Raw genomic sequence first — 17,876 nt, 5'->3', positions numbered from 1 at the left:
TGGTGCAGTCTTGACAGGAGGAGCCCAGACCACTCTGACAATTTGGATAGGAAGACAAGCTGCTTTCTGGCTGCTGCCCTTTCCCACCAGCCCCTCCCAGCAAAAAGCTCTCAGGTGTAAGGGTGGAGATAACACCACTGTTTTTTACCAGAGCTGGATGCGTGCAAGTAAGAAATGCAAGGCATCAGCAACCTAGAGAGGCAGGTCTTGCTGTCTGGGAGCAAACCACTCATGCATTCCCTTGTAGAACCTTGTACAAAGTCTTGCACCCTTCCTACCACCACATCTGAAAAATGACCTCTCCCAGCCAAGCCCAAATTGACAAACCTGCCTAACTTGCAGTTGCTTCCAACTTCCAGCCCTGCTCCTGCGTCTGTTGCTGCTTCTAACCCCTGTGGCTATCCTTTCACGTTTCACAGAGGTGACCCCTTGCACATAATTAGCAAAGTGATAAGAAAACATTAATCAAAGCTATCCAAACCAGGATTCTTGCTGAAACAGCCTATTCTTCATCAAATCTATGACAGAATGTGAGCACCAGACTCTACAGTGCTCTGCAGGTAGAAGCTGCATCCATTAATTAATCTAGATTTGTTAACAGTTTGTCCTTTGGGGAGGATTTTGCTGGGAGAGATCACCGATAGCCCCCCATGCTCTTCTCGACAAGGCCAGGTTTTTCTGGTGTGTGCATGACCTGGGTTTTCTCTTGTTGGAATTCCATGATGACTTTGTGTTTGCGTTGATTGGGTTTGTCTCAACATCATATCCAACCTGAGCTGTGCAAATTCCCTGCCCATGGCAGGGATGATGATATTTATAGTCCCTTCCAACACAAACTATTCTGTGACTCTATGAAAATCCTCAGTTTTGGGGAGTGGGAATGTTATCTGACAGCTTATTAGTGGTATATGATGAAGCGCACAAAAAGGTTTCAGCAAAAGTAGAAATAAAACTCAGCACCTTGCAAAACGTAGCAGCAAGGCAAATAGGGACTTTGTGACTCCACAGATGGCTTGACCACCTGCAAAGAAGAGCAGGTTTGGAGGAAAAATGCATTAAAATCCCATTGAAATCTTCCCTTTGGGAAATCCCTAGCCACCAGGTTGTGTCACTAGTCATGTCACAGTTTGCCCTGTTTTTTATTTGGAGGGAGTTGCATCCTGGTGCCCAACTCTTCCTCCAACCCACCAGCAGTACTTGCTGCCCCACAAAGGCTCCCTGAACACCAGATCCTACGAGACACACAGCACCGCTGTGACTGGTGTGTAATGACCTCAGGTAATAGTAACAGACACATAAAATGAGCCTGGGGCTTCATTTAGTGTGGAGGTGGTTTAACAAGGTCCACCCAGGGCAGGGAGAAGGGGCTGTTAAGGGAAACATCTTCATTCTGCTTTAGAAACACTTGCCCCAAAATGGAGATTGGATTATTAACGTAACTGAAGGAGCTAAACCAAGCTAAATACTCAAAATCATCCTAGTTCACCCTGAATACCCGCTTCATTTAGTCTAGTTAATATTCTTTTCCAAACACAACTTGAATCTTCCCTGTAGTACCAGCTGAGGAATATAGACCTTACCAGAAGTTTGTGGAGCTGTTGCAGAGTCACCTGGCAGCAAAAGTGTCCCTGGCTTGTTTTTTACCTTACATGGGTCTCTAGTCCTACACCCCAGGGAGCAGGAGGGGCTCAGCGTGACATGAGGAACCACGACAGAGGGGTTGGCATGACCATGCTGCCATGCATGGGGACAGGGAAGCCCAAGCCGTTTCTGAGGAGCATCCCTGGGCAGATGCATCACGCCAAGCTGCAATACAGAGATTTTTGATGGCCCAGACGGGGCTGTTTGCTCCCATCGGCAGATCTTCCTTGCAGCTCTGCATAGGGCAGATGGGATTGCCAGTCACGCAGGGAGGTTTGAGCAGGAGAAATTAAATTATGGCACTTTTCCTCCCTGGGTAGAGGCGTATGGAGCAGGTTGCCAGAGTCTGGCTATTGCAAGCTCTCCGGCTATCTCCTGCTGCAACACTCAACCACCTCTGGCCCTGCTCCCCCTTCCAGCCCCGGCTCCCGCCGGAGGTTCCCGGGGACACGGCCGGAGGGGAAAAGCGCTGTTATCCTTTCATTTCCTGAGCCCGCTCCGCTGCGGTTTTGCAGGGAGCGGAGACGAGGAAGCGCTCGCCGACGCTCAGCAGCCAGTTCAAGCGGTCCCTGGAGCTGTTGATGAGGACTCTCAGCGTGTGCCAGCCTTTTTTTGTCCGCTGCATCAAGCCCAATGAGTACAAGAAGCCCATGGTAAGTCCTGCTTTTCTCTCCTGGATGCTTTTCGTACAGGACCGCCAGTCGCTCTGCCCTGGAGCTTACGGCAAAACTCCTTCAGGCGTCAGCGGAATCAGGATTGACCCTGGGTGCTTCGAAAACCAACCCACAGCCTGTTCAGCAAGCAAGGGAGTCACCAAAGGGTTGGCAAAATCAGGCACTTGCTTTGCGATCCGACAGCACCCCAAAACTTTTTGCAGAGGGGAGATCCTGGCCCTGCCTTTCTTCCCAAGGATGACCTCGAGGAATTCACCCTGCAGCCCTTTCTCCTATAGGAAATGCCTCTGAATTTCCACCGGGGGTAGGCACCTCCCTACCAGAGATTTAGGCTGAGCTGTAGGGCCCTGGGTTTAGTCCTATGGCAGGGTTCAATGTTTTCTAGAAGTGATTCCCCTTCCCATGGGTGTTTTCTACAAAATCTTTGCTCCCAAGGGGTCTCACTCATTTTCACCCCGTTTGATCCTTTCAGCTGCTATATTTTTGCACAAATTGCAAAAGCACGATTCTAAAAGCAGAGAAACAAGAGGCGAAATAGCACAGAAGAAAGGTGGGAGGAATTATTGTGCTTTGATTCCCAGGGACTTGCTTCAAAAGCAACAAACATTCTAGGGACAAACTTTAAGGAGCAAATGAAAGGGAAGGAGATGGCTGTAAATCCCCCTGACCACAAACTGCTCACAGAGGGGACTCCGAGTTTTTCAGCAAAAGGCAGACAATAAGGCGGGTGCTGAACATCCCGATCCCACTGTCAGCACCTTTCAGGATTGGACCCTGGTGCTGTTAGCAATCACTGCTAGCTGCTCACCACTCTTAATAGTGATACTGCTTGAGGAGGAAGAGCTTTATTTAATAATAATTTCAGCTGTTTGTTTCTGTGAATCATTTTGCCCATGCCTTTGCACTTCAGTAGCGGTTAATCTAGCCAGAGCTGGAGCTTTATCTAAAATCAGAGTTTGTTAGCAAAGCTCAACTGAGTGCAAAAAAGCATAAAATACTGCATTTCAGAGCTGTTATGTACAAGCAGTGTTTGTTTGAAACTTATTTTTGCTGTTCAGTGAGCCTAATATGATGCAGAGCCAAAAGTTTGGTGGCTCTCTCAGAGCAGTTTACTGCGCCCTTATCCTGGTTTTAGTGAGCATAAAAAGGCACCTAATAGCATGTTAATGGAACACTTTGGGTTAATATTTCACAATATGTCTGATCCGAGATTATCATCTGAGCTGAGATCTGAACAAGACCACCTTTAAGAGCATGGGTGATGTTGAGAAATAGAGGTACATCCTGAACTGATGTTAACAAATTATTTCCAATGCCCTGACTTTGAGCTGCTTTTACACCTATGTGTCTGCGATTCGGTCTGGCATTTTGTGTCCTGCACAGCAAGTCTGTATTTCATCAGTTCTTGCAAGCGCTAGGCCAGAAGTCTCTGTCCAACCCATTTATCTACAAAACTTTCAGTGGGACATAAAAACAGCTCTAAGTTTGTAAGAATTGGGCAAAGAGAAATTAATCTCCCGATTAAAGGAATGAGTGGATAAGGACTGTAGTGCTATATGATATGAAAAGTGATTTCTTGCTAAATTTATTTTTGTATTTGGTTTAATAATACAAAGGAAAAAAAAATCCCAGGTAGTGGTAAACAGAGCTGTGCAGGGTGACTGCAAAAACAATGTTTTCTGGGAGTTCATTTTCTGTCCCTGGCTTTGGAGGAAAGTGTACTGATAGTGATAGGAAATGGGATAGTGGGAAGTGAAAGGTCAGTGGAAAGTCCTGACTGTTTGTTACTTCATGTTATTTTAAAGCTTTTGCTTCCTTCTAAAATGTGCTTTGGGGGAAAAAAAATTGTTTGCATCAGGATGCTAGCTGGAGTTCTCTGGGTCTGTACATAAACCCACGCTGCTGTTTCTGAGTATTGCTCTGTTGCTCTGGTTAGTCAAGGGAAATGCATGGGATGAATTAGGTAAAAAAACATGCAAAGAAAGTCAAAACTGTCTCCAGCAGTCTGTGCCTCGTCAGGGCCCGATGCCAGGAGCTCATAGTTGCCCACATGTGCAATGAACTAGCCTTACAAACTCCAGATGGTTATTTGCAAGCCCACAACCTCTCTCATACCTTTCTGCTTCATGGCAGGGGGAGACAGAGCAACACACACCTCTTTCCTCTGCACCTTTCTTGTCCCCAATACCCACTTCAGATAGGGACAGCTTGAGGCCAAAGCTGGATGATGCTACTTTCTGCCTTTTCCTCATTCATCCATTGTCTTCTCCTGGGATTAGGATCTGCCTCACTTCATTCCAGCACTTTCATGGCTAAGTGGCTCCTACGAGCTGGTTGAAAAGCTCCCGCCAGGGATGGGGAGATGGATGCATCCATACAGCAGATCCTGCTGTCCCAGGAGATGCATCTGAGATACAGGGATATCTGAGATACAGGCACATACCTATATCTCTTCTCACTCACTTCAGCGAGAGCCTAGGTGACTCACATTTTAGATGCTCCTGTCTGTACATGCACAGATGCTCCCATTTTAGACAGCTGAAGGGAGGGCAGATGAATAACACCCAGCAGTAATTCTTTGACCCAGGCTGTGATTTACTGTCCTGACCTTCTGTGGTGTGCCAGCACCACACCACGTCCACCTTTATTTTACACTTGGGTTGAATGCTTTTTGGATGCTCCCTGCAGACAACATCAGGCTGCAAAAGGGTGCTCGCAGGGGCTCCAGGATCCTCCTCAATGCACTGAAGCATGGCAGAGATTTTCCTGAACCTCCCTTTGTTTCAGCAGATCTACCCATCTAGCAGCACCTCTCATTAGCCACCCTGAGGCACCCAAAGCAAGGGAGAGCAGCCAAGTTTATTAGCAAACATCTGCAAGGACTGGGTTACCTATGTCTGCTGTCTGGCCTTGAAACTGTCCATTGCTTGTCAGGAGCAGCCACAGATGCTGAGCTGAGATTTGTCCTTTCCCTGAAACCCTCAGCTGGTCTCGGTTCTGACCTGTTCATTTTAAGTTCCTCGCATGTCCTTCTGGATAGGGTGGTTTGATGATAACAGGCTTATCTCAGGGCTCCGACATCTCCAAGGCTGCACTCTTCCTTTGTGTGACTTTGGGGTATCACCTACCCTGAGATGAACTGGTGTAGGCACCCTAAGACCTTTGAGTGTCTGAGCCTTCGCTGATATGGTCCTTTGCTTCCTCTGCCTGCAAAACGGCACTGCCCTGCCCGTCCAGGAGTGCTGTGATCATGCTGGTAAAGCTCAGAATGGCAGCCAGAAGTTAATAACCACAAGTCATCATTACGAGGGTGACTGTATGGTTTGACCCTTGTAGATGCAGAATTGCTGCCCATTTTCCCAAGGTGATGTTCCCCGTTGCATCGTGCTCTCCAGTTCTCCTCTCGGTCCTTTGTGTAATGTGTAGGACACGCCCAGTCTTGCAAGCAGGAATTAAAGAAATGTAGTGAGTCAAACACACCCAGCAGTTCATAGGATCAGGCCCATGACAGCCAACAGTCCCACGGCCTTGGGTCCCCAAGTGAAGGATTTGGGTGGTTGCCTGACTTGCTTGCCCCACACATCTTCAGTGTCCCCACTCTCCTATGGCCAATCCAGGCCAAGGTGTGTAATGAAACCACCGTGTCCTGTAACTTCTCCAGCTCTTTGACCGGGAGCTGTGCGTCCGTCAGCTGAGGTACTCAGGGATGATGGAGACCATCCGGATACGCCGAGCCGGCTACCCCATCCGCTACACGTTTGTGGAGTTCGTGGACCGGTACCGGGTACTCATGCCTGGGGTGAAGCCAGCATACAAGCAGGTGAGCATCTTCTTCCACAGGTAACGATTGATCTCTGCTGGGCTTTCCAGAGATGTTTATGGGGTGTGCATTCTCTCCAAAAGCTATTACACAACATTTGATCCCCAGATGTTACAGTGGTGCTCTGGGCTTTCCAAGTGAAGGAAAAATGGTTACGGGGCTGGCAGGGACAGGTAACCATATTCAGCCTATCCCTCTCACTCACCTTTTATGTGGTGACAGCAAAGCCCTGGGAACCTCATTAGCAGAAAACTGCTGGAATTGGGACCAGAAAAGGTCCCCGCTGGGCTTGGGAGGAGCAATGGGTGAGACTGGTCCTGGTGAATCCCACCCCCTCTCCTACAAGGGCGACCTGCGTGGGACGTGCCAGCGCATTGCTGAAGCAGTGCTTGGGAAGGATGATGACTGGCAGATCGGCAAGACAAAGATATTCCTGAAGGTAGGTGGTTCTCCACATCCCCCCTGCCATCTGGGACCCTTGCCTGCAAAGGGGTCTCCTACCATTCCCTTTCCATCACGAAACACGACCCTTTCCCGTGGTCTCTGGGCTGACGTGGCAGTGGGTAGAACCTGGGCCAAGGCAGGATATTTGGGGCCAGTTTAGGAAGCAGCGGGCAGGAGGAAGCCCTGACGCTCTGCCAGCACTGATGCATGCACATACCCACACCGACGCAGAAATAGTCACATACAACGCACGGCCTTTTCCCTCCTGGGCTCAGTTGCTCAAGCTCATCTGCCTTCACCCAAAAAGCACAGCAGCCGGAAGGATGTCCATGCAGAGCCCTGCAGAAAGAGGGACTGAGAGCAGAACAGGCTCGCTTTGCTTTCAGCATGTCCTTGAGCAACCCAAGACATACCTAGAGCCTCCCTTTCTGCATCGGTCCGGTGACACAGGGCAGCCCAACGTTGCAGGTCCCCTGCAGCCCCATTCACGCTCATTTCTTTTTACCAGCCCATTCCTGTGTTGCTGTGGGAAGGTGAGGCTGAGCTGGCCAGGAACCAGGCTGTAAGCAAAGGCTTCTCTCGAGTAAAAATCTCAGCGGTAAACACTGACCGCTCGTGTCTACATTCACCCCCAACACCATCGCCGGCACGAACAGCCCCGTCTCTTCCCTAGAAGCTGTTCCCACTAGTGGCTCTTTCCAGAGCCTGTTATCAAGATCTCACAGCTGTCAGGGCAGGAAACTGAGAAACTGGGAGGCCCCGAGGGGCCACGTGAGGTCGAGAAAAGCAGGAAACGTGTGGAGCTGTCTCCACTGCACCCAGCACAGCGGGGCTCAGCGTGCCGCAACCGGGAAAGAAATCCGAGTTACAAACGGCATGGGAGGAATCAACAGAAAGCTTGGACGGGTGCATCTGAAAGCCTCACAGCAAGGAAATTCAATGTTTCAGGGAGCTGGTTTGTTCTTAGAGTATGGAAGCGTTGCAGCCTTGGCTAGAGGGAATGATGGGACCCAGGCAGCCTGGAGTTTGTTCCCAAACCTCTCCAGTGCTGCCAGGAACTGCTCCCGTGGCTGACAGCACTAGCAGGGAGCTCTACATGGAAGGGCAATGCAATTTGGTTGTTTTCAGACTATAAAGTATTGCATATGCAGCTTCTGGATGCTCTGGGTCATTTAGGAACAAAGGCAGTAGATCACTAGGGTTTATGTTAGGATTTTCCCAGTAAGTGGGATGTAAAATGTCCCAAGAGTTTATTTTGGACGTCTCCTTTGGGCAAGGGCCTCATACCACCCCTCCTGCCACATGTCAGGCAGATAGAGAGCTTGAGACATGGCTGCTGTGTCACTTTGTCCCACAGGACCACCACGACATGCTGCTGGAGATTGAGAGAGACAAGGCCATCACGGACAAGGTCATCCTCATCCAGAAGGTGGTCCGCGGGTTTAAAGACAGGTAGGTGTGAGCCCCACTGCCAAATGGGAGGTGGGCGATGTGGGATGGTTTACCCAGCAAGTGGCTCCTGGGGGATGCGTCAGTCCCTCGGTGCCCATCTGACCTGCCCAGCCTGCAGCTGGGAAGAGGGGAGCCCTGATGTTTTGGCACTCAGGTGCAGTAAGTATGAAGGAAAACAGTAGAGGAAAGAAGAGGAAAATGTGTTACCTGACTGCCTTAAACATGGTCAGAATAGTACCTTCTGTCCCTGTTCAGTGCTGTCTTCAGGGGAGCTGATGTTTGCTATGACAACGCAGCAGTGGGACTCTGAGCCTGCTGAAGGCAACGCTAAGCCTCCAGTCTATGGGGATCCCCACAAGACGGCAATGGGACCACTGGGTCATCACTGTAACTAACGTTGCTCTCCCCAGAGCCCAAAGGGTTCAGGACTTTTCCATTTGCAACCTCGTTGCCAGACTTGAGTGGGGGGGCAGGTAGTCCGTGGGGAGCTCACGGCACGGTTGTGGAAGAAGACGGGGAGCCACAGCCAAGGACAAGCTTCACCCGCAGAAGAGGGACAGTTCTTGGGGCTTTGGGCTCTTTGACTGTCCGAGCCATAGCTGTGACTCAGGTTGTGCCTTAGGCTTTGCAGAAAGGGCTCATGCTGGGAAACTCAGCAATCTTTCCCACGTAATCCTAGTGAGACCCCCAAGCCCTTCCAACACGATTGCCTCCGAGGTGTCTGCAGGTAGAACCAGGCCAGGCTGAGACGGATGGGAGGAGCAGATGAGGGTAGCAGGGTGGTGTTGCTGAAGTTTGCTCTTGATCATTTGGGTGAGACTGAATCCGTTTTCAGGTGCTAGGACTGAAGTGGGGGGAGCAGGCAGGGAAGAGATTTCAGATGCAAGAGGAGGGTGCAGGGCAGGGGGAAGGAAGGGACTATTCTCAGCATCTCCTGCTCTGCCCATTCCCATAACTTGGCAGAACCTGCCGGCAGAGACCTATCAGAGGGAGCCCCTACAGATCTTTTTATGAAAGCGAGGAGAGCTGGGGGAGGAGACTTTTTCAGGGCAAAAATGCAGTGTTTACTCCACGTGGCTGCTCAGTTTCAAATCTCCAAAGAATGAGGCCCAGGAGATGATGATAACTTGCGGCCAAACCACAGAGGCAAGTGATTGAAATGCCTTTGCAGGTCCAATTTCCTGAAAGTGAGAAATTCAGTCCTGATGATTCAGAGATACTGGCGTGGACATAACTGCAGGAAGAACTACGGTGCAGTAAGTACAGGGGTGCTTCCTCACACCTCTGCCTTCCTACCTCTTTCAGCTGGGACATATGTAAGAGTTTCCTGGCTCAAAATGCCCCACTGGGAGGAGGAGGTGGGGTTGGCTTTTATCATCAGTTGGAGCAATCAGTGGAGGTTTGCTCTTGCTGCTTTGCCTTCTCATTGAAGAAAGCACCTGACCAACTTCTAGCTGTCCTTTCCCCATCCATTGCACCAACTGGTCACTTGGGGTTTTAAAAGTCTTCTAGTTTCCAGGTGACTGAAAACTCAAGAGCAGCTTCCTCTGAAAAACAGACTCCATCTCCAGGTGGGACCATATCTGGGTTTCTCCCCAGGCCAGTCCATGGCCCTCTTCTCTCCCTGTCCCAGGTGGCTCTCACCCAGCAGCAGGTCATTTGGGAAGTGTGTTGGGGTCAAAAGTGTCTCAATATCATCCTCCAAGCCTGCAACTTGGTAGGAATAGCCACTTCCAGGCTGGTCAGAATGCTGCCTCCTGCCATGAAACAGCACCTTGGCTGTCAGGCAGGAGGTCTGCAGATGCTGGACGTCCATGGGAGCAACCCTCATGGCTTGTGGCTACCTTGAGATGACCAGCCAGACCCCCTGAGGGCTCTCAAGGGCAGAAAATCTGTAGGACTCAGTGAGGAAGAAGCTGCCTTTGTCCTTCCTGGGCTTTGAATCAGTGCAGCAGCCGGAGAGCTTCATTTCTCCACCCTCTTGGAGAACCTCCCTCCCAAAGGCTTATCCTGGTGGGGGCTGATTTCAGTGGCTCTTGTTTACATCTGTGCAAGAAGGAGATTAGCGGTGGAAATCTGCTTACGGTGGGCGAGCCCCGGGGTGGTGGGGTGGTTTCATCCTGCTCCCTCTTGCAGATGCGGATCGGCTTCCTGAGACTACAGGCCCTCTACCGATCCCGCAAGCTCCACAAGCAGTACCACATGGCTCGCCGGCGGATCATCGAGTTTCAGGCACGGTGCCGGGGCTACCTGGTCCGTAGGGCTTTCCGCCACCGCCTCTGGGCTGTCCTCACCGTCCAGGCATATGCCCGGGGCATGATCGCCCGAAGGCTGTATAAGCGTCTCCGGGGGGAAGTAAGTACCACGGAAAAGAGGTCGGTCATGGGGAATGGAGGTGGGGAGAGGGCAAATAAACACGCTTCTGCACCACGTGCTCGGGGGGTTGTTTTTTAAAGAGCAAAAAAAGAATTTCAAAAATAAGTAGATGCCTATTCAGAAGGGCTCTTGTGTTTATTCCGCCAGTATCATCGACGCCTGGAAGCAGAGAAACTTCGGCTGGCGGAAGAGGAACGACTCCGAAAGGAGATGAGTGCCAAGAAAGCCAAAGAGGAAGCAGAAAAGAAGCACCAAGTACGCAGGGACTGATTTCTTTCTGGGGCTCTGTCTCTGTTTTCCAGGGACTGGTTTTGCTCCTTTGAGGGGGAACACCAAAAATATCTAAGGGATTTCTGCTCTGCTTTAGCAGTTTGTATTTAATTCACTAAAGTACTCTATGCTCTAACTAGTTTGAAGCTGCTCCAGAATTTCTGATCTGTTGCACAGGAATGCCAGAGATTATGGTTATTATTCACTTGCTTTTGCTATTGTATAAAGGCTGAAGGGGGAACTGGGACACTGTGTGTGTGCGCACATACATGGTTGTTGTATAAAAGAAAGAAATAAGATCAGTGAGAGTCTCTGTGCATGGACCGAGCCCCCTAAACAGGCACTAAGGAAGGAAAAAATGTTATTGCTTTGTCCCTCTGCAGTTAGGAAACTGAGGCATGGACATGTCACTGATTTGCTCCAAGTCACGATGATGGTATAGTGCCCCAAGCACAGGGCAGTCTGCCTTTTTGAAGCTAGGCCCTGCAGAATTTAGTGCCAGCTCTTTCGAGGGAGCAGTTCACTCATTGTACTTGTTGTCTTGCAGGTACGCCTGGCCCAGCTGGCGCGGGAAGATGCAGAGAGAGAAGTAAAGGAGAAAGAGGAAGCACGTCGGAAGAAAGAGCTCTTGGAAAAAATGGAGAAAGCTCGCAACGAGCCAGTGAACGACTCGGAAATGGTGGACAAAATGTTTGGATTCCTGGGGACGACCTCCTCCCTGCCTGGCCAGGAAGGACAGGCACCCAACGGCTTCGAGGTACTAGAGACATACACAAGCCTGGCTATCACGTGAAAGGCTTTAGCAACACATTAATGAGTCAGGGGAGAGTACAGCAATACAAAAGTGGGTCTCTGAAGGCTTGCTTCTAGACCAGGCTCTTCTGTGTAGCCCCAGAGGGTTACCATGCTGTGGCTGGGGACAGGCAGGCAGTCTGCAGGCTTTCTCTGGGGCCAAGGAATGGAAGAGAGCAATATCACTAGAAAATCATTGAGGACCCGTGGCCTTTGAGATCTTTTTCTTCATGGCTCACCACAGCTCACGGCATTTAGCTCTTGGACACCCTTTCCCCATGCTAGGAGTGGGGCCATGCTTGTTGCTTCTCCTACTGCTCTGGGGACATTCCTGGGCACAGGCATGTCCTTCAGGACTTAGGCTTTGCATGGGCTCCAGAGTTATATTTCATGATTTTCCCTCCAGCTGGCTTTTCCTTTTGGGATGGAAATCAGATGGACAGAAGTCAGGCCCAAAGGGAAAGGGTAGTTCAGTATTTAAAGCCATGCTGAGTGCCTGACATGTCCTTCCCCACCAGGATCTTGAGCGAGCACAGAAGGAGCTGGAGGAAGAGGACCTGGATGCAGCATTGCCTCTCCCTGAGGAAGAGGAGGAAGATCTCTCGGAGTACAAATTTGCCAAGTTTGCTGCCACGTATTTCCAGGGCACGACAACACACACCTACATCCGCCGGCCTCTCAAGCAGCCTCTCTTGTACCATGAGGATGAAGGAGACCAGTTGGTGAGGCAGGGGGTGGAAAGCTTCGAGCAGGGCAGGGTGGGTTGGAGCAAGCCTGGGGAACCCTTCAGCCAAAGGGCACCAGCAGTTTCCCTTTGGGATACACTGGTGTGCTCGTGGTTTGGTGGAGAGCACAGCCCTCGTCTGCTGCACGTGTGTCAGTAGACACTGTCCCACCAGCATACTTTGAGCAATGACAAGACAACAAGCATTAGAGGGATGTAGCAGTAGAGGGGTGAGTCCATGTCTGTACCTTGATATTTGTGTTAAGACAATTAATGAAGTACTCTAGGCTCAGGACATGGATGATAAAAATTGTTGAATGAGTACTGCTTGTAAAGCAGCTACTCAGCAGCTGTAAAAGTTGCTTCTTACCTTGTCATATGCACCAGTGCAGAGCTAGCAGAGAAGAAACACTTGATCTATAGCCAGCAGTACAAGAGCAGAACCGTACTGAATCTGCATGGCTATAAAGAACATTACTTGGCCATGAACTTGGCTCTGCTGTGGTTCTCCTTCCTCTCTGCAGTGGGTTAGGAGCTGCCAGTCACTGCCCCTCTAGAAGGTTGGCATCTCCTGGCCAAGAAACAAACCTCTTGTAGGGTGTACAGGCACACTCATGATGGCATGAACACAGAGCCTGAATTTGCGGTCCCAGCCACCAGCCTGCCCAGCTTGTTCAGATGGAGCGTATGTTGCAGGCAAAACTGTTATGTGTGATGCAGGAAAATGTTTTATCTCCTGCAGATGTACAAAGCAATCCTGATGGATTCAGCATGGCTTGACCACCCCCTCCACTGCCCTGGTGCAAGCTAATGGAGTTAATCTTTCCTTTCAAATAGGCAGCACTTGCTGTATGGATCACTATCCTCCGTTTCATGGGAGACCTCCCTGAGCCGAAATATCACACAGCCATGAGTGACGGTGGCGAGAAGATACCAGTGATGACAAAAATCTATGAGACTCTTGGGAAAAAGACGTATAAGAAAGAACTGCAGGCTCTGCAGGGAGAAGGAGAGGTAACTGCTGTGGCTGTAAAAGAGAAACTATTATTAGCTTTTGGATATTGAAATGTGTTGGAAAGAAACAACTTGTGGGGTTTGCTGCAGGCAGTTTGTCGTCTTCATTTGCAATTATGCTCTGAAGGGACAATTGCCCATGTGTCACGTGTTGATCTCGTCCCTTCTTCACAGGGAGAACTGAATGTTCCCCAGCAATACAGCAAGGAAAGTGCCCTGATGTCTCTTACAGGGCTTTGATCTCTCTCCTCCACCTCACAGGGCAGAAACACATGGGGGGAATGCAATGTCCTGTGTCATCGGTCTGTCATTTGGAGATTTCTTTTTGATCTGCCCTGGGTCAGAAGAGACTAAATTAAAAATGTGCCCTTAATCTTGGAGCAGGAAGTAAAGAGTTACCAGGAGATTAAGCTGTGGAAATGAAGAAGAAAAAAATCCCTGTTGCACCCTCAGTGCATTCTGGGATGTCACTGGAGGACTTCGTCTTAGGACCCTTCCCAGATAAGATGTTGATCTGGATAAATCTCTGTCTATAGCACCGATTTGCTTTCATCTTTGGCAATTACTTTATTCAACAGGACAAGATATTACCTGGTATTGGCATTTTCTAGATGGCACTGTTGCATTTTTAAGAAGTTTTCTGTAGTATCATCTTGACAAGCCCCAGAGGCATTTTCAGATGTAAATTAACAAATCTCCAAGTTTTTAGAGACGGTGATATCATTCAGCACTTTCAGTGAATTACCTGAGAAGGATAGTAGCCTCATCTGGATTGTAATTCTGTGAAAATATACACCAAGAATCACCTTTCATTCTTTCTACCCACCATTTCTTGCTTGTTTATTACAAAAAGGCATATTTTGGCCAATTGAGACATCAGGTAGTATGGTAGAGAAGGAAAATTTAAGCTGTCATTTTCCTCTGTGGTTATGTCTGCTCTGCAGAGTGCACAACAGTGCAGGGATGTCTGAGCTGACCCTGAGTGTGATGATATGCAAAACCAAATTTACAGTAGCAACTTGGCTTTATAATGGATATAAACCATCACATCTGCAGGAGTCCAAGTGTTGATTTGGTGTAAAATCACAAGTGATTATCCATGCCATTTAAATCCCACAGCTGACATAAATTTGGTATGAAAATAGAAAGCCAACAGTAACTTGATGATAGGTAGTCAGTGCCTGGGTCTGTCCTACATCAAATTTATTCTTCTGGGAACTCTGATAGAGCACAGAGCTGATTAACAGTGATGAAACCACAATGGGTAACTACCCGTCCATGAATCTCTGGCTAGATGACTTCCAGCTCACAGACCTGCTGTGCAAATGGCTTATCTCAGAGAGTGGCCTTGCTCATCTCATTTGCGATGTAGGAACAAGCCTGAATGGTATAAGCAGAACTGGGTGGACCTGGGTTGACTGGGAGTCAGCCATGTATTCAACATAACTTTTTTCAGACGTCCCCAATATGTAATTTTGATCTGAGGGAGGCTCATTGATTAGAGACTATCTACAAAATTCAGAGCCAGACCTGGGTTATTGAGGGGCACGGGAATATGGGTCCACACTTCTGGTTCCCACCAGCCTCTGCAATATCTCACCCTGCTGAGGATTAATGGTCTTTTGCAGGAGCCCGGGGGAGGCAGGGAGAGCACGTCCTCAGCAGGGCTCTGTGTCTCACCGCATTGCATCCTCGCCTCTTGCTTTGCAGAGTACTCACATTGATGGGCACAAGAAGAACAGTGTGCGGCACAAACTGGTCTCCTTAACACTCAAGAAGAAATCCAAACTGACCGAGGAGGTGAGAGGAGACGCTTGGCCGCCTGGCAGCACAAGTGCCGTCGGATTGTCTGCAGCCCTCTCTGACTCTCTTCTGCTTTTCCCTAGACAACATAGAACCAGCCCTCCTCTGGGTTTGGCGCTACCTGTCTCTCTGCCTGAAAGATTTAAGGAGTGTTTAAGGGGAAAGGTTGGCTTCCCGTGTCTCCTTGAGTCATTCTGCGCCTCGCGCCGGCCTCCCCTCGGCTCCCGTTCTCCATCCATCCGGCACCTTCCCTCCCCTCTCTCACAGCCCTCCATCTAGCTGCCGATACCTCCCACCACTCCGCGATGGTCTGAACGTTATCCCTGCTTTTAGCTTCCTGCCCTCCACCGTGGCGTGGGTAGCAGAGGTGGGGGTCTCACCCACCCTCTGCTCCTCTCCACTGCCAGGGGTAAAACTCCCCACGGGAGCAGTTAGCCCAAGCTGAGAGCTTTTGAAAATCCCATCTCAAAAGAGTGAGGGGCAATAAATCTTTTTTTTTTTTTTTTTGGGGGGGGGGGGGTGAAAACAATGCAAAGACATGGATTCAGTCTTCTTTCACACACTGCCATGCCCACTTCCAGAGCAGGCACCTTCTCACCTGGCTGTAGCTGCTTGAGAGCGTAAAAATGCTCTCCGAGATAGTCACCTTCCTTCCCTTTAGGGCCAGTGGGGAGAAATAGGACCCCTAAACAGCTAACGTGGCTCTGAAAGCACTCTAGAAATGCCCGTCTTTCTCCAGCAGCTCTAAATGGAGACTAGGTTGACTAGCTGAGACAGAGAGCTGGTAGGTGGATGAATGCCATCCCTGTTTTCACAAACAGCACCATGCTTATGTGCTTTTGGCTGCATCATTAGCATGGGGAGTGGGTCCATTCTGTCAGTGTTTTAATAATTTTTTTAATATAACTGAGTTAAAGGAACAGGCCTTCCTTGGCAATAAGCTGGGGTTATTCCAGAGATCATTGGTGGCCCTTTTCTGGCTGCAGGACCAGCTCAGAGCTGGGATGCAAGGGTGCCATTGTAGAAACCCTGGGCAAAGACCAAGCAGGTGGGAGTGTGACTAAACAGGATGATTTTCAGCTTCACTCGTATGTGATTAAAGCCAACAAAGTCACACACTCCCATTGCCGATAAAGTGCTAGATTGAAGAACTTCTGAGACCCCTCCTGGCTGGTGGAGGGGTCCTCCTGGGGAGCACCACACATTTGGGATGGGGGTGGGGGGGACATAGTAACTGGCTGTACTGAAAGAGAGCAATGTGTCTGGTTGGCAGGTGACAAAGAGACTTCACGATGGTGAGTCCACGCTCCAGGGTAATAGCATGCTCGAAGACCGACCCACCTCCAACCTGGAGAAGCTCCATTTCATTATTGGTAATGGCATCCTCAGGCCAGCCTTAAGGTTAGAAATCAAGACAAAGGCATAAACATGCCATTCTTGTCATTCCTTCTTCCTTGAGCTATTGTCCAAATGATTTTGCTGTTGTGTGCATCTTTACAAGGCTCTCATTATATCATTTTTTTGGTTGTGTTGTGTAATACGGGCTGGGCTGGATCATGTTCTTTACTATCCATATCAGGCCTGATGGGAAGACCACAAACAGAGACTCAAATGCTTCTGAAAGTGTTAGTGGCTACTAGATTGGTTTTTTTAATGCTCACTCTTGTTGTTCACTACCCTTTGTTTTCTATTTGACCGTTAAATCTCTTTTGTTTGTGTGAATATTTTTAATGGTATACTAATGAAAAACTCAAACTCATTTCAGTTGCTAAATTAAGCATTCGAAAATTGGAAAGTGCCAAACTAAGGCCAACATCTCTGGTTTAGCCCGTTTATATGTGTGCGTGTTATAATACAGTCCTCTTTTATGTAGTCTCCTGCTCTTTTCACTCACAACTATCTGCTCACTCCAGGAACAGTGGGCATCACCATCTGATGACCAGCTTCTCTAATTTTCATTTTATCCTCCCAGTTCACCATGAAAACCTTAGCCTTACTTTTCTGCACAAAGTCTGCTCTGAAGGCAGACGTTGTAGTGTCCCATGGGCCTTCCCATGGGGTTTGTCAGTATAACAGGTTGGCTAACATTTTTGTTGCCTCCCATGTAGACAAGGAAGTACTGTTATTCCTCATTTTGCATGTAGAGAACTAAAGTTAAAGTCAAAAGTGGACATTAAATCCTAAACTGAGACACCTGCCAATGTATGGACCTGTTTGGACGTAAGAGGTGGACAAACCTTGACCTCTACCGGAGCCGATAGCTCCAGCAAATGAATATTCCCAGCCGATGGCCCTCTATGAAAGTTAGTTTAGGAGACTTTCTTGGTGTTACTGGGAAATCTTTGTAAGAAGCCAGAATAGATTCCATCATCCAGAGGTGACATTGAGCTTCCTTGAACCTTGAGACTCCCTTTTATTTCCCTCTTTCTCTAAGCAGTGTCAGTCAGCTGTGGGAAATCTCAGCTGAAGCACAGGGAAGACTCAGTGGACGTTACAGGACTGGTGATGGATGGCATTTTAGAGACACTGCAACGATCAGGGTGACCATCATAAGGGCAGTTAAATTAATATCCTTGTGATGCTAAAATGAACTTTTAACTATCAATCACATGCAGACAGGGTCTGCCTCTCTCTCTGTTCGTGTTGAAAACCACCACCTCCTTAACTCTAATGCTTTTTTCATTCCTATTGCAGGGATGAAATCTATTGTCAAATATGCAAGCAGCTGACCCAGAACCCGTCCAAAAGCAGCCACGCCAGGGGTTGGATCCTGATGTCCCTCTGCGTGGGATGTTTTGCTCCTTCTGAGAAGTTTGTGAAGGTAAATTGTAGATTATATTTGTCTCATGAATTATCTGCCAGTACA

At 49.0% G+C, this 17,876-nt stretch overlaps 1 protein-coding gene across 4 annotated transcripts in view; it reads left to right on the top strand.

Annotated features, from left to right (window-relative positions):
• MYO7A (myosin VIIA) overlaps positions 1-17,876 on the top strand; it is a 102,324-nt gene that overhangs the window by 61,756 nt on the left and 22,692 nt on the right. For 3 of the 4 annotated variants that reach the window (XM_069808579.1, XM_069808578.1, XM_069808577.1), the window contains 13 exons: positions 2,157-2,294; positions 5,977-6,135; positions 6,482-6,574; positions 7,937-8,031; positions 9,203-9,287; positions 10,168-10,386; positions 10,555-10,662; positions 11,225-11,434; positions 11,988-12,191; positions 13,031-13,207; positions 14,918-15,007; positions 16,284-16,411; positions 17,705-17,831. In XM_069808579.1, coding sequence (XP_069664680.1) covers positions 2,157-2,294; positions 5,977-6,135; positions 6,482-6,574; positions 7,937-8,031; positions 9,203-9,287; positions 10,168-10,386; positions 10,555-10,662; positions 11,225-11,434; positions 11,988-12,191; positions 13,031-13,207; positions 14,918-15,007; positions 16,284-16,411; positions 17,705-17,831 — 1,833 coding nt within the window. Of the gene's footprint in view, positions 1-2,156; positions 2,295-5,976; positions 6,136-6,481; positions 6,575-7,936; positions 8,032-9,202; positions 9,288-10,167; positions 10,387-10,554; positions 10,663-11,224; positions 11,435-11,987; positions 12,192-13,030; positions 13,208-14,917; positions 15,176-16,283; positions 16,412-17,704; positions 17,832-17,876 lie in introns of all 4 variants that reach the window. The other variant, XM_069808576.1, reaches the window with a different exon arrangement.

This window comes from Haliaeetus albicilla, chromosome 20 (assembly GCF_947461875.1).
Source record: "Haliaeetus albicilla chromosome 20, bHalAlb1.1, whole genome shotgun sequence".
NCBI classification, from domain to species: Eukaryota; Metazoa; Chordata; class Aves; order Accipitriformes; family Accipitridae; genus Haliaeetus; species Haliaeetus albicilla.
Note: the sequence above shows the minus strand (reverse complement) of the source record. Positions and strands in the feature narration are given on the sequence as shown.